This window comes from Dermacentor albipictus, chromosome 1 (genome assembly GCF_038994185.2).
Source record: "Dermacentor albipictus isolate Rhodes 1998 colony chromosome 1, USDA_Dalb.pri_finalv2, whole genome shotgun sequence".
Classification (NCBI taxonomy): Eukaryota; Metazoa; Arthropoda; class Arachnida; order Ixodida; family Ixodidae; genus Dermacentor; species Dermacentor albipictus.
The window spans coordinates 338,757,947-338,773,089 of NC_091821.1; the positions used below are offsets into that span (position 1 = coordinate 338,757,947).

The following is a 15,143-nucleotide window of genomic DNA, read 5'->3' on the forward strand; positions in this document are numbered from 1 at the left end:
TCGGATGTATTCTATGAAATGACTGTACAGACATCGACTGTCATTAAGTACAGCATAATTATTGCTTAAAATTGCAATTGGTGTATTATTAGACACTCGTACTTTATTCTATGCTTTCGAAATGAAAAGCACACTCATGGCTACGGCAACACGCTGAACTGCGTATCACGTGAGAAGCGTCATTTCGTTTTCGATCCAACTGGTTTCGTTTTGACTGGTTAAATACCAAAGGAAACCATGAAAACACGTAGCTATTAACGCAGAAATACTGTTAACACATCGGAAAACGTAAATCGTACGAAGAGAGATAGAGAAAAAAAAATTATTGCTCAGTTAATCGGAGTTATGGCAGGTCTGGGTGGGGCCCTCAGTCCAGGGCTCCACTGGCTCTTGCGGCTCGCTGAGCTTGGTCCAGGAGGGCCAACTGGCTCACCTGCTCCTCGCTCTCGTGTAGTGCCTCCCACTGCCGTACGAAGTCTGTGACGCTTAGAAAAGGTGAATTGACGTTGCTTGGCCGAGCCGTGCATTCCCACGTTATGTGGGCCAGCGTGGGTTTTGCGCCGCACCACGGGCAGGTGACGGTGTAATATGTCGGGTGCTTCCTGTGTAAGAGGTTTAGGTGTGGGTATGAATTGGTTTGTATGCGACGCCAGTCTTGGGCTTGTCTTCTATTTAGTTTGCAGTGCGGAGGGCCGTAGGTCCGTCTCTCCCTCCTCTGATTCTCTAATATCTCGCGCACTGCGGACAGTGGTTCCTCTAGGGTTCTGGCCGCTGCTCGCTCGTTGCTTCCTCGATCTATGTGGTCTGCCCTTTCGTTCCCGTCGAGTCCGTTGTGCGCGGGGCACCATGTAATGCCGTGGTCCAGGTCCAGTCGTGAGCCGAGTATTCTTTAAGCGCTGCGCGGTAGCATTCCCCGCATGAAGAGTCGACACGCTGCCTGCGAGGCGGTAAGCACATGAGCCGACTGCCCCTAAAGTCGGCGTCTCGTATCGCCAGCGCTACTGCCTCTGTCTCTGCTGTGCATACCGACGTAGTCTTAACCGTAGCGGTTATCGTGGTGACTCTATTGGTTGCGGCGATCGCGTAGAAGTCCCTGCGAGTGGTTGCACTCGCGTCCGTGTAGTAGAACATCGACTTGATAAACAAAATAATACTTTCTCACAGCTGCGGCCTCACTTGTCTTCTTCCCGCTAATGGCGGCGCATAATCGCTGTCGCGCTCACCTATCACCGTTTTCAGCATACTTCCAGTGGACGACTACATCCTTACTGCAGATAAAAAAATCCCAATAAAAAATGTTTCACGGCGTTTTCCGCGTTACTACTTCACGATTAGACAATCTGATTGGTAAGCTTTCCATTGCACTGAAAAAAATGGGTAGAACTGGTTGTCAGTTCCTTTAACATTTTCCTCTTAAGAGCACTCCGAACGATTTCATTTTTGAAAACGCGCGCCATATTCCCCGAGAAAGGGGTGGGAAGAGATACAGGACAGAGAGAAATAAAAGAAAACCTCTCATAAACAGCATATTAAAGCTTGAAATAAAAATTTGAAGACACATGCAAATAAAATAAGGGGGTGGAGGGGCACGTCTGCTTTCTTTTACTGACTGGGATTACCCCGTGGCTACTGTGGTTGTGACATAGTGAGAAACTCTATGGTTGTGACCATCCATGCTGCTTCTGTGCACGCACGCGCACTGGCCAAGTACCATTGGTGACCCTTTTAGCCTTTGTGCGTACGAATCTCCTCTAAGACTTTGATCACTTTGGTATTGCGTTGATTCTGATGTAGTTGCGACGGCACCGCATACGGACCGTTCGCCGAAAACGCCGCGCCGCTTGGAGACGTCTTGAACAGAGGTTGGCAACGCTGCGGAACTGCTTGCAGTTTACGGAGAAAAATGATCAGGTGGTAAATAGCGATATGCCAGCCTTCGGCGAAACGACCGGCGTACGGACAGATATCTTTCTTGGTAAGTTATAAAGAGTGTCTGGCGTGGCTCTTTTCATAATAGTGTTGCTTATATCTGACGGATACGGTTCTGCTTGTGCCCGATGAACGGAATTTGTAATTTGCTATCGATACCGACTCCGCGGTTAATCAATGAAGTTGTTTCGGTTTTGAGATTCCTCTGCTTGTAGGACAACGACCTCTCACTACCCAGGTGAGCTTTCTTCCAAAAGTTTCGTGCCATAGGAAATAATATTGACATGCCTGCACGCAACAGGAAAAAAGCTGCAGAGCCGGCTTTTCTAGTTTGTGGAGCACGCAATTATATTAGCATAAACACGCACTTTCGTGACGCGCGCAAGATGTCTCCGTGTATTTTGACTTCACAGAATACAGGCAGAAGCACCATCGGTCTGCGCAAGTTAAATTTAGCTAACATGTACTTCTAGGCTTTTAAGTAGCCGGCACCAGCAGATTTACATTGGTTATATGCTTCTCAGGGGGAAATGCAAGCTCGCACTCCTTTTGCGTGGTTTGACGTTTGATTAGTTTTACATACACAGAGCATCCGTTAGTACGCACCACGACCTCCTCTAATACACTCTAAGTGATATAGCTGGGGCTTGACGAATTTTGGGGTGCGACATAGTCTTTCCACATTTTGAAAGTTTTAACAGCATTTGCTTTAACGTGTTCGCTGACTCCGTTCTTTCCCTTTCAGATGGGCTGAAATAAGGACCACCAGAACATTCTGACTGCGAAGCTGGTCGGTCAGTGACCAAGGCAGTTTTTCAGCCATGGTTTCCGCAAACGAAGCTCTGCGCATCCATTTCTACACGCCTCGTGAACCCGTGGTTATTCCAAACAACAGTGGTGTGCATATTGCTGAGGACTTGTGTGTCCTAGCGGCCAAGACATGTGGCATCAGTCCCGTAACGTGTCAGCTTTTTGGTCTTTACTGCCCAGACCTGGACATTTGGTTTGCACCATCGGCTGCTGTGAAGGACAGGGACAAAACAGTGAATGTTCATTTCCGCCTGCGTTTCAAGCCTCCCAATATGGATAGGATCAAGGCAAGATATATCGTTCCTTCAATACCGTGTAATTAACAGGGGTCTGTTTTCCAGCCTGGAAAAAAAGTCAGAAGAGGGCAACATAGTTATATTTGCACTAAGCTGCGTGACTATTTAGCTGAAAATTACAAGTTGCCATTGTTTATGGAAGGAAATATTTTGCTGAGGCTTGTGATGAATGGTCGTCATGGTTATGTGTAAGAAAAGGAAGGTACTTGGTTCACCAAAGATTAACACATGTTTCGAAACTATTCTGTTTGTGTTCAAAATCTTGGATATCTTGTTGAACTTTTTTGGCTGTGATAGAAACTGTGTAAAAAATGGCCAGTAATGTATGCACTAATTTTGCACTATCTTCATATGCAAAGAGCATTGTGTGTAAATGTTTCTTATGGTATGACAAGCACTTGCCTTGTTCTGTGAGTGGCATAGGAAAACACTGATCTTTGGGACAATTATCACATGCTTAAAAGAACCCATCAGATGTCAGTGTTGTTCTTTGTCTCAACCTTCAGGAGGACGAAGCGGTGCTCAACTACTTGTACCATCAGATGCGACAAGACTTTGTCTGTGGTCGTGTACCTGAACTGCATCAGAGCAAAGTCCAGAGCCGAACTCTGGGCCTTGTAATCACAGATGTGGTGCGCCACCTCATTGAGCTGGGACAGACCCCTCAGCAGGGCAGTTACAGTTTCAGGTTTGTATATTGTCATGCGGTTGCATTAGTTTTCATTTCTTTATCTACCACTTACTGTCAACTGCAGCATGTTCTCGGATGACACCAACAGTAAACTGTTTCATTAGAAAAAACCAGGGAGTAAAAAAGTGAGGAAATTGTAATGTGGGAAATGCACCTTCCACGAAAACTACTACTAGAAAACTTACCTGTTCGGTGAAAACTCCTCGACCGTAGGGCATGCCATTATCTTCTGGCCAAAAATATGTACTGTCCTGGAACGTTCTAGCACATGTTTGCTTTCTGCATACGCCTGCCTCGTGTTAAAAAATGCATTACAGGCAAGACACTACCCAGCAAGCATGTTGTAGAATATAGTGTGTGTGCATCTGCTTTGTGCTAGAAGGAGAAGTGCTACATCTACTGTTTGCCTGAAACTCAGGCTGAGCCACCATGGTGAAGGATTTTTATCTGCTCAGAGCACTTGAATTGAAGCTTATGCAAAGGGTTCGTAACTAAGTTTTTTTAGAGCACAGCTCTTAGGTGCAGCTGTTCCTGCGGCGAGTGTCAGTGTGCCTCGGTGTCAATAGCTCGGCGTAACCGAGTGAACAAGCACAGCGAGAGATGAATGTGAACGTGGAGTGCAGTGGGGTATGAAAGATGCGAAGAGGAAGGTGGAGAGGAGGGTGCAGCGAACCATGAGGCAGAAAGCGGAGGAGAGTAAGGTGAAAGCATGAGAAGAAAAGTGTAGTGCACCGACAATGGCTATGGGATGGCACCAGAGTAGTGCACATCATCTGGGAGGTCTGTCGGCGGCAGCTGCTGTGAATTCTGCCCACACGTCGCTCACGCGCTGGCTCTTGCAATCTGCAGATTAGCGAGGCCGTCGAGCTGCACTTCGCTCCATTTGCGACATGCCGCACAAGACAGATTGTCCACACCAGCCAATATGTCATCAAATGAAAACATGTATAAAGCTGTGCTCAAATTTTGCGTTAGGGAGTATCGTAATTGCCATTGAATATTTTAATGTATGTAAGGTAACACTCAGTAATTAATAATTTTCTCTTTACAGAATGTGCGAGTAACGAAAAGAAGCACAGTTTTTAGTATTCGGAAAAAGTGTAATGCTATGACTGGAGGAACTCAGTACATTGAAGGGACTTGCAATAATTTGTTTATGGTGCAGGAAAAGATAAGGGAGCAATTTTTTTTCGACATGTGGTAAAGGGGCCCTGAACCACTTTTTAATTGAATTGGAGAATGGCATTTGAAGTGAAAACAGGCTATTTCAGAAATACTTTGCCGCAAGAAAGTACTTCAATGCATTCAGCGGAAGCAGAGTTATTGGCAATCAAGCTTGGCCGCCACTTTGCTCCAGTACCTTCTTCAACGCGGTGCACTGCGAAAGCTGCGGCACAGTGAGGCGTGCCCACAACCTCCTAAATGTTACCATGGCGCGCAGTTCATATTTCATTTTGGATGTTAACGTAGATATCACAACTTCTGTCTTTGGTGCCTACGACATGCAAAACATTGCAGTTGTCCTCAGAGAGCCACAGTGCGCTTAGCCAGTGGACTTGTGGCGGCATCTATGCCATGTAGCCGACCGCATTTTGATGTCAGCTATTGGCCAATAGCAGCCGTGTAAGGGAATGACAAAATAGTGTGTCCGATGACAAACTAGTGGTCTAGAAGAGAGCCAGGACAGGGCCTTCTGTTGAAAAGAGAGTGTTTGAGAGAAGGGTGACTTTGTGATCCACTTGCAAGCTCCACGCATTGCGTACGACAGCAAAACTTGGCTGAGATGTTCACAGCAGTGTATGCTACCCATGGGCTATGTTATTTCACCAAGCCCGAGGGGTAGTTCAGGGCCCTTTAAGAACAAGCACAAATTCAGAGAGTCTGATTTCTGAAGTTCAGTATTGTTATCTGTCTTATAGTTCAAGACACAAAACGATCTGAGGGAACATTGGCGCAGGAAAGAGCTTCACTTTAAACCTAATTGTCCTGTCACTTCTTCACATCATTTTGTGACTTTTACACCAAATTATAACGTGAACCAACTAGGCGAGTAAAAAGTAGTGATTGTTAACTCTCACAAGTTATCAATTAGAATCGGCTTAAACTTGCCCCTAATGATTAGAGTTTCCAATATTTGGGTTGGAAGCTCGATTACTTGTATATTAGCAATATTCAGATGGTGTAAGGGCTTCTTGGTGTATTGTGATGGGGGAAGCCGTGCCTGCAGGAATGGTGGCGATTTGACTGCTTCGATTGTAACAGAAGCTAAAATTAATGCAGCATTTGTATGGAAGAAAAGCTTCTGTTGCTGTGAGCTCTTACTTGGCAGAGTTCTTGCAGTATATTGTAAAGTATGCATGGCATGGTTCAGTTCGAGCCCCTTTGTTTTCTAACCACCCAGCTATTAAGGCCTGAGCAAAATGCTAAGATGCAGTAAATGCCTTCCTTTGGTGTAATAGGGCACCACAATCGATGTTGCATTGTGAATATGTGAAGATATTGCTTGCACAGATTGCTTCAGACTGTGGCCCTTAATTTATTGAAGTGACACATCTTCCTTCCCGCCTCGAAGTGGTGTCTGGTGACCTGATCATAGTTTTCTGTCTGCAGTGACTTTATGCCTTCGGTTCTTGTCGGACCGTGGAAGATGCGTGTGCTCAAGACCCGAATGACCACTGCCCTCAACGAATGTTGGCAGAACAGCCGACAAAATGCTCAACGTGTCAAGGCAAGTGTCAATATTTTCTGCTTTCTTGTCACTATCTATGCCACATCAACAAGATGTTGTGACAGCTGATTATTTTCTGAAAATGGGTGTAATGTATCACCAAAATATTCCTGGAGTATGAAAAAAATGGCAGAGAATTTCACAACAGCATCGTTTTGATCCTTACATTTTTATTAAAATGATTATATATCTGAAGGTTGGTAATTATAAGTTGGGTTGCATTCTTCTGTGCACTTTACAGAAAGCCTGAAAATTGAGAAGTCTGCTGCCACGTTTCGTAATGATTTTTTGCCTAAGAGTCTGTTGTTTTCTTATTGCCCATCGTGTCTCATGGCCAAAACAGCTATAATCACACTACAGTAGCATGGGAATCAATGATAAAGAACAAAAAACAATTTTTGTCTTCATTCCACGATAAAATAAATGCAAACTGCTGACTACAATGTCCTTATGCTGTGTTATAGGTCATAACAATTAAGTATTGCTACTGGGCGTTGGCGCCGAAGGAAAAAAGAACATGAAATTTTAGAAAAGAAGAAAAGAAGGGCAGGCCCCACACACAAGCTGTCGCCCCTGCCACATTGCTAGCCTTGCACATCTCTCTCTCCTGTCTCCCTTCTGAAACAGGAGTTGACAGTACTGAGTATTGGTGTCGGTTAGGGTGGCTGTTGGCACAGTCGACCTGTATTTTGGAAGCATGCAAAAGAGACGGGAGAGGCGTGCAAAGTTGGCAAGGCGGCAAAGGCATGCGGCATGCGTGGCACAGCATGCAAGCAAGTGAGGAGGCGGCTTGCATTTTTTCTTTCCAGGACTTTGGGTTCCTTTTCCTTGTGGTGCAGACACCCACTACCTAGGTTTAATTGTTGTAACCAATAACATAGGATAGGAACATTGAAGTAAGCCATTTATATTACCATAGAACACACACAGATGTTGAAGTTGCTGTGTCTGCTCATCATTATACGTATTACCTGATGTATTGTTAAAACCTGTATTGTTATAAGTGGGTTCAACTGTAGTTTCAAATTTGGGTCCCTGAGTAATTTTCAGTTTTTTGAATTGTGCATTGCAGTCTGTGATCACACTTGCATCTCCCCAAGGAGAAAAAAAAATAATAATAAATTTGTAGTTCGAATATTTATGCTCATTTGCTGCATTTTTATGACCCATGTACTTTTTCTTTCTTCTGTATGATCGTGTGGAATGTGATAAGAACGTCTTTTCTGATGCACATAATAGTTTAAGAACTTAATTTCTGAAAACAATAAAGAAGTTTGCAAAATAAAAGTAAATATGGTGAGTTTCTGAGTTTGAAAGCCACTAGTGTTGAAAACAAACACAAGGTGGCAGATTCTGATTTTCGAAGTCAGCTAACCTATTTGGCTTATTACAAGGCTTTAATGTGCAGCTTAACAAGATTCAATATTGAAATATTGTGAAGCTGGCATAGCTGACAGCAAATGGGTGGGAACAATGACAAGGTGTTCAGAGCCGTTGTGGTGCATATTGTGGTGGTATGAGAGGTTGTCGTGAATTCAGAATAAGTGGAGCAAAGGGTTGGGTTTTGCAGAGCTCAGGCTGTCAATGACGGAATGTAGCGCCTCGTTAAAGCATTGTTTGTTCCGTATATTAATCGCAGGCATCATTGTTTTGCTTGACTATGTTAGGGGGATCCACGAAATGCCTTGACAGGCATTCAGCACCTTGGTGGAGCTGACTGAGCTTGTGCACGACTGAAAATGAGTATTCTTGGTAGCGAAGAGCTTCACGACCGATGTGGCCTGTAGGACCTTTGAGCGAAGAAAGCTAGCAGTGGGAATGATGATCAGTTGCAACAGTAAAGATGCGGCCATATAGGTGGGGACGAAATTTAGCGACAGCCGAGACAAGGGCAACACATTCGTTCTCTAATTAATTCTTTTCCGGTGTGAACAGCAGGCAGCTAGCATAGGCAACAACACAGTCATGTCTGCACCGATGCTGAGCAAGGGCGGCACTGATTTCATGGCCACTGGCATCTACGCAAGCTTCTGTCGGTGTAGATGTCCACATGGCGTCTTTAAAATTAGAGAAGTCGTAACGGCATCTATATGCACCAGAAAGGCAGCCAATTTTGTTGAAACCTCTTGTAAAGGCCACATTTTTTTTTTTTAGAAGCACAGTGAGAGGACACCGTAATATTTTCGAAATTCCAGGTGAAATGGTGAAACTGGAGTATGCAACCCAATGAAGGTTTGGACATCTATATCTGAACAGGGTATGGCTTAAGAGGATAGCATATATATTTACAATTATCTATAAGGTTGCAAAAAGCACAAGCAGCTACGATAGATGCAGGACTCTGGAATGCCTCTGGTCACTTTGTTGCCGCTGTTGTCGTCTTGACTGACAGAGCTAATTCCTCTACTGTCTTGTGACAATACCTTACAATAGTGTGAATGCCACTGTCTTTGTGCAGATGTGTCAGTGTGCAGGTGTCATTCCTGTGCCTTCTTGCTTGCAGGAGATCTACGTAAATGAGTTCAGAAGCATAGTACCTGAGTATGTGTGTGAACAGTTTGCTTCCCAAGTAGACACTGATGGTCGGGTATGGGAGGTGATCCTGCAGGTCAACCCATACCATTCACAGCTACCGGGTCTGCGAATGCGCCCACGGGGACCCAAGGAAGTAGGTCTTTCTTTCATGCTGCTCATTGTAACGAATTCCTTTGCCTCTTGATTGTTTGGCTTTGATTGATTCTTGGTTATTGGCTAACAAGGAGCCCACAACATTAAGCGTAAGTAAATAATGTTTAGTTCAGTGACTTGCATGGCTTTCTCAAGATCATTATGAATGCACAACCAATAGCTCTATCATTTGGCAAACTATAAGAACTACAAGCAAAAACCCAGTGTCGTCACTTCAGGGGCGGCACTGGTCTGAAGAAGGAAATGTTTGTGCAATGTGACTCGGAGGTTCTGAGCACATAAGTACATTTTGTACACCAGATGCATGAGTTTAGACCAATAGTTCCTAAATATTTAGATATTGCAGAATGAAGATCTGTTCATCGCTACTGAAGTTCCAGCATTTATGTCAGCCAGGTAAACTCATTAAGCATTTTCAGGGTTTCTGTATGTGACTCTACATCTATGATAAATCACAAAGCTGATCTTGTGTCTTGGAAGCAAAGGCTCTTATGTCGAAAAGTGCTTTAAATGGTTGAGGTCTGAAGTCTCATTTGATACTAGTTCTACTGCATTTTTTTTGTTCAATCAGTATCAGTTTACTCTGTGTGTTTCACACAGATAGCCCATTGCAAAAGCCTCGTGAGATATTGCTTTTATGATTAATGATAGTTGCCAGCATCATGTATCTAGAGTACCTTGCCACACCCCTTCATTGTTCTCAAAAACTCCCAGGGCCCCATGCAACAAAGCTTGAAATATGCTGGTTTTGGCATTGTCACTGATGAAGCAGTTTTTGGACTTAGAGGGTGCACAAAACACCACGCTGCGTAATGCTGCTGGATATTTGCAGCTTTATTTTTTCAAGTGTGGCCACAGCTGTATCCTTGTTGCGTTGTGCCCTTGGCACATGCATGGCTGGCCTCTGAGTTCTTAAACTTCAAGTCAAGTTGTTCAGAAATCTATACATAATGTATGGTGACAAATTGTAGGGAGGCATTCCCTCTGGATGAGTTACTCTGATAAAACCAAATTGGTTTTAGGTTGCAAGGCTGTACAAACGACTGTCTTTTTCTGCGTGGCAAAGTGATCGTCCAGGTCTCTCCACTTTACCAGGGTTCATGTAAAAGTACTGCAAGCAAGCTTGCTTACTACAGAATATATGTGATAGTCTTACTCTCTCTAGTGAACAGTTTGTAGGAGGGTACCACTACCAAAAATGCTAACTGTACTATGCATGGCTAATAGGTAAAACCTATGAAATTTGTTTTAGATTAAGTTGCCCCAGTACTTGTTTATATATGTAATTTAACAGTGGAGTCCGAAGAATTTCGATATCAAATGAAGCATTGTTGTATGTCTGTTCTGTATAAAGGCGTTGAAAAAAACATGCTGGGAAACTATCGCCCAATATCGATTATACCAGTATTTGCTAAAGGTGTTGAGAAAATGTTGCATTTCCGGTTCTCAATTTTTTTCAGTAAAAGTGATATTATCAGTGATTCCCAGTTTGGTTTCCAGAAAGGAGGGTCTACAGAGTTATCTTTGTTGAGGCTCAAAGAATTCATTTTAGAAAACATTGACAGCAAGTTCTATACATTAGGTTTGTTCATGGATTTCACTAAAGCTTTTGATTAACTTGACCACAATATGCTATTACACAAGCTAGAAATGTATGGTGTTTGGGGCACTCCTCTGGCTTTAGTGGTAAATCATATTTAACAGCTAGGTCACACTGCGTGTGTCTAGGAAACTGTCGCTAATCTTCACCGCTGATTAGCAGAGGTGTCCTGCAGGGAAGTGTATTAGGCCCCCTTCTTTTTAATGCCTCTATAAATTGCATTGTAAACATTGACAAGACAGTGAAATTTATTATATTTTCTGATGATGTCACAGTCTTGCTGTCTGGCAAAAATTCATATGATTTGACAGGCAAATGTAATAGACTATTAGGTAAAGTTAAATCATGGTCACTATCAAGCAAACTTGAGATTAACCCTAGGAAAACAAAGGTAATAATTTTCAGAGCTAGAAACAAGTCATTAAACGTTAAACAAGATATTATGTGTGCACAACAGAAAATGACATTGTTGATGAACACAATATTCTTGGTGTAACATTTTCATCTCATCTAAGTTGAAATTCTCACGTAAATAATATATGCAAGATCCTTTTTTTTAAACTACGGGTGTTTCATCGCGTTGCCGAGAAATTCTCCCAACACAACTAAAAGTTTGAATATGTCATGCACTATTTCAATCACACATAAACTACTGCGGTTTAGGTTGGCTTACTACAACTCAGCATAATATAAATAGAAACTGCTTTTATAGAAGAGAGCTGTCCGTCACATTGCTAACATTGGTTAGTCACCTCCGTCCTCCACATACTTTTGCACTCATAGATTGCACTCATAGAAAGCTGGTCCTAGCTTTCCACAAATGATGCATTCTTCTTTGGAGGCCAGTGTTTAAAGCTTTTTGTATTTGCCACATGCATATTTAGGATCTTTACTGCTTTCTTTACAGTATGCAGACTTATCCAGTGCCAGGTGTGGTGTTATGCTGTCATAGCATAAGCATACACCGTGAATATGCTTATACGACTTTATATGCCTAGTCATGGCATAAAATGCTAGAATGCTGCAGCTTGTCGTAATATTTAAACTGCCTAACCTTGCATCTTCTTGTTGATATATGCCGTAACTGGGTTTTAACCATCATTTGCCTGTCTGCAATCTCAGAAAAAGAAAGAAAGAAAACAGATTCTTTTTTTTTGTATTTTAGAACATAACATGGACACAAATCTGCTCCATCAGTGATCTCTGCTTTGTGAACATGGTTCCATCCAATTGCACTGTTGAAATCAGCCGTCGAAATGGCATACCTCAGGTAAGAATGGCACATCAGGCTGGTAGCTTCTAAACTTGTAAATTAGGGTAGGGGGTGGGCTACTAGCTTTATGTGTTTATGTGAGCGCGAGTATTATGCGAGTAAATGTGGTACTTCATGGATACACAGTTACATGCAGATTAAAGTGTGCTCTGAAGGAACCAAAGAGTCAAGTTAGTGAGTTTTGTAGACATTTTCTGAACAGAAACGGTCCAAATGTGCAAAAATTTAAATGAAATCTGTGACGTCATACTAATGTACTGTAACTGCGACGCAAGCATGAAACTCAATATGGAAAAACATTGCCTCTTATTTTCTCCACTAATAAATACTGTTTTTCTGACATAAGAATAGAAATTGAGCCGTATAAGAATACTTCACCAGGCTAAGCTAAGTTTTGCTCTTTATTGTCTCTTGCATAATTGATCCGTTATGAGTGCTCTTCATTTCAGTGAATGTGGACTGTGAAGCAAATATTTAACACACTCTTTTGGAAAGTGAGGCCACTTTAGGCAATAGAATGACTGCATTTATGTAGTTCTTAGCTGAGTAACTGAGTAACTTTCTGTGGGGACAATAAACATTAAGCACGCTTCTGAGGAAATGGTAATTTACATGTGTAATCGCCTCACTACTACCTCAGAAATTTATTTATGATTACTCATCATGGAATATCGTATTAATGTATTCTAACATGGCAAGACATGTGAATGAGAGTGTATAGTAAAGCTAACATATTTGGCCAGCTGCCATAGTATGCAGTTTTCATGACTGACATCTGAAGTCATGCAATTTTCTACACAGAACCTCAGATTTGACAGCATCAGCCAGATGCACTCCTTTGTGTCTCTCCTCGATGGATATTATCGGTTAACGGAGAAATGGACAGTGAATTTATGTATCAACCTGCCAACACCATCGCTGACCATGCTTCGAGCAATGAGGTGCCATGGACCAGTGGGGTGAGCAGTTCCTTTCTTCTTTAATTTTTAGATTGAAAAGCAAATTTTAATTTTGGCTGTAGTGTGAATCAATGACAACAATAACTTGTACAACTATAGAGAGAAACCACTAGCAATCTTCCTTTCCCTTGGTTTTATTTTGTACGTTATGATTGCTTAGAAGAACTATATTGTGATGATTACGCTTTGTAGAAGATAGCTTATTGGCCCTTTAACGCTTTGCGGTGATTAGCATTTACCCATCTGTGGTTTATCTGGTCACAAGCTATTTCATGCAATTTGGACTCTGTACAAGAAGTGCACTCATGTGAGTGAACATGTTGAAAGTGATTAATTCCAGAGAACTTTTCTTTATTCCCGAGGCTGTTCTTTAGTGCACAGTCTGCAGCTAGCATCACGTTGTGGGTGATCACTACAGGAACTGTCTTCTCTATGGTCCTCACCGTCATTTTCTTTCATTTCTCTGATCCAAGGATGTTTGTCGGTCATTTGAAGGCATAATATATTTCTCCTCTGCATTAAAATCATGTTCAGATTCACTAAGCTCAGGCAGTTGCTTTCTGTAAAATACATGCTGCCCCGGCTGGCATGGCAGCGGACTTTGTGTTTACAGGAGCGCTCTTGTAGGTTCTGTTTATCTCTTTGACATGATTGTAATCTTAATTGAAATGCAATAATATGCCCTAAGCCTCCTGATAACAGTAGGTAGACTGCGGCACACCTTGTAGTTTAGAAATTATTTACGAGCTTTGAGGACACGCCTTCGTGCCGTCTGCTTTCTCTATCTCTTAGGCATGTCATAATGTGTTCTGCATGTTCTGCATAGTCGGAGCCAAAGAAAGCATTGCCATGCTTCTAGTGCTTTGTGCCATGAAAAGTGTGCATGAAAATTATCTGTAACTTAAAAATTGCCTGAAAGGTACTGCAATAAACACCAACAAAAAAACAGCACACGTGTGCATATAAAGCACTTCCCAACATCTGTCTGGAACGAATGTTTTCATGTGTTGTTAGGAGCTTAACACATGACTGTAACTGGTTAAGCGTACACTTTTTTGCCCTCCAAGTTCACTTGACTAAATGCTTTTATATTGCGTAGTATACTTGAAATCGGGGAAAATAAATGTCATAAGCTGCTGGAGCTTGATCAAAGGCAATTGCTTCTTAATTGCATGGGTTTCCTCTCAATCACTACCATATACAGTCGAATCTCGTTAATTTGAAAACACTGAATTTGAACTTGCAGTTTATTCAAACTGATGCTGTAGTCCCGTCAAAGTTATGTGTGCAGTCGAACCCACTTATAACGATACTGGTTTTAACAATCTATCGGTTATAAGAATGAAAAGCTGCTGTGCCGTCAACTCTTGTATGTTTTCTATGGGGAAATAACCCACTTACTACAATGTCCCCATGCCGCATTATCAGTTATAACGATGAAGTCTGACTGCTGAGTGTCCGTGCTGAAAGGTAATTGAATGTGGAATTCTTGAAAAGAAAAAAGAAAAAGTGAAATGCGAGCCACTGCACGATCGCCCACCACCCTAAATGCCGCCGTGTGCTTCTCTTCATGAGAGATGCACGCCAGCCTTACGTGCATCTCTTCTGTCACCTTTCCATCCCTCCAAACATAGCTTTGTGCCGTGCCACCCTCCGAAACATGAATGGACCGTGCCATCTGCACTGACAACGCTGCCGGCGCTGTTTCCACATCGCTCAGTGGGTCCTCACAGTTGGTTCTTTATTCTGTGGCCAACGACTTTCTCTATGCTATGGCCCTCGTTGTGCGCAAATCTACTAATGGATTAAGTCGCTTGTGCTTGTCTTTGTTCATTGCGTTGAAATCGTTCCTGGCCATATTGTTTCTCAGCTTCGTTTTACTTTCCACCGAAACGGAAGATGACTGACTGGCCCGGTGATCATCAGCAATGCATGACGTTGCCAGTGAAAAGAAAGTGGACTGCTATAGATTTGGAAACGAAATGCCTCTAACCGATGAGGCGATCGTGGCGAATGTGCTTGCATCGGACAATGACAATGACGGCCACTACGGCAGCGCTGGTGTGGTAGGGCAGGCTACCTCAACATTGTCCGTGCGCGAGGTCCAATAGATGATTCAGTCCCTCATAAGTTTGTTTTTGTGAGGGACCTTCCGCTTCACTACGTGGA

The 15,143-nt window shown here is 42.8% G+C and overlaps 1 protein-coding gene across 3 annotated transcripts in view; it reads left to right on the top strand.

Moving 5' to 3' along the window:
• The first annotated feature begins 1,672 nt into the window (after positions 1 to 1,672).
• Positions 1,673 to 15,143, top strand: part of hop (tyrosine-protein kinase hopscotch) — a 63,136-nt gene continuing 49,665 nt past the window's right edge. The window contains exons 1-7 of one of the 3 annotated variants that reach the window (XM_065432349.1): positions 1,673 to 1,975; positions 2,675 to 3,026; positions 3,542 to 3,723; positions 6,337 to 6,454; positions 8,958 to 9,122; positions 11,908 to 12,012; positions 12,817 to 12,974. In XM_065432349.1, the coding sequence (XP_065288421.1) occupies positions 2,751 to 3,026; positions 3,542 to 3,723; positions 6,337 to 6,454; positions 8,958 to 9,122; positions 11,908 to 12,012; positions 12,817 to 12,974 (1,004 nt within the window). In that variant the 5' untranslated portion in view covers positions 1,673 to 1,975; positions 2,675 to 2,750. Of the gene's footprint in view, positions 1,976 to 1,995; positions 2,168 to 2,317; positions 2,592 to 2,674; positions 3,027 to 3,541; positions 3,724 to 6,336; positions 6,455 to 8,957; positions 9,123 to 11,907; positions 12,013 to 12,816; positions 12,975 to 15,143 lie in introns of those variants that run through there. The other 2 variants (XM_065432414.1, XM_065432500.1) reach the window with 2 other exon arrangements.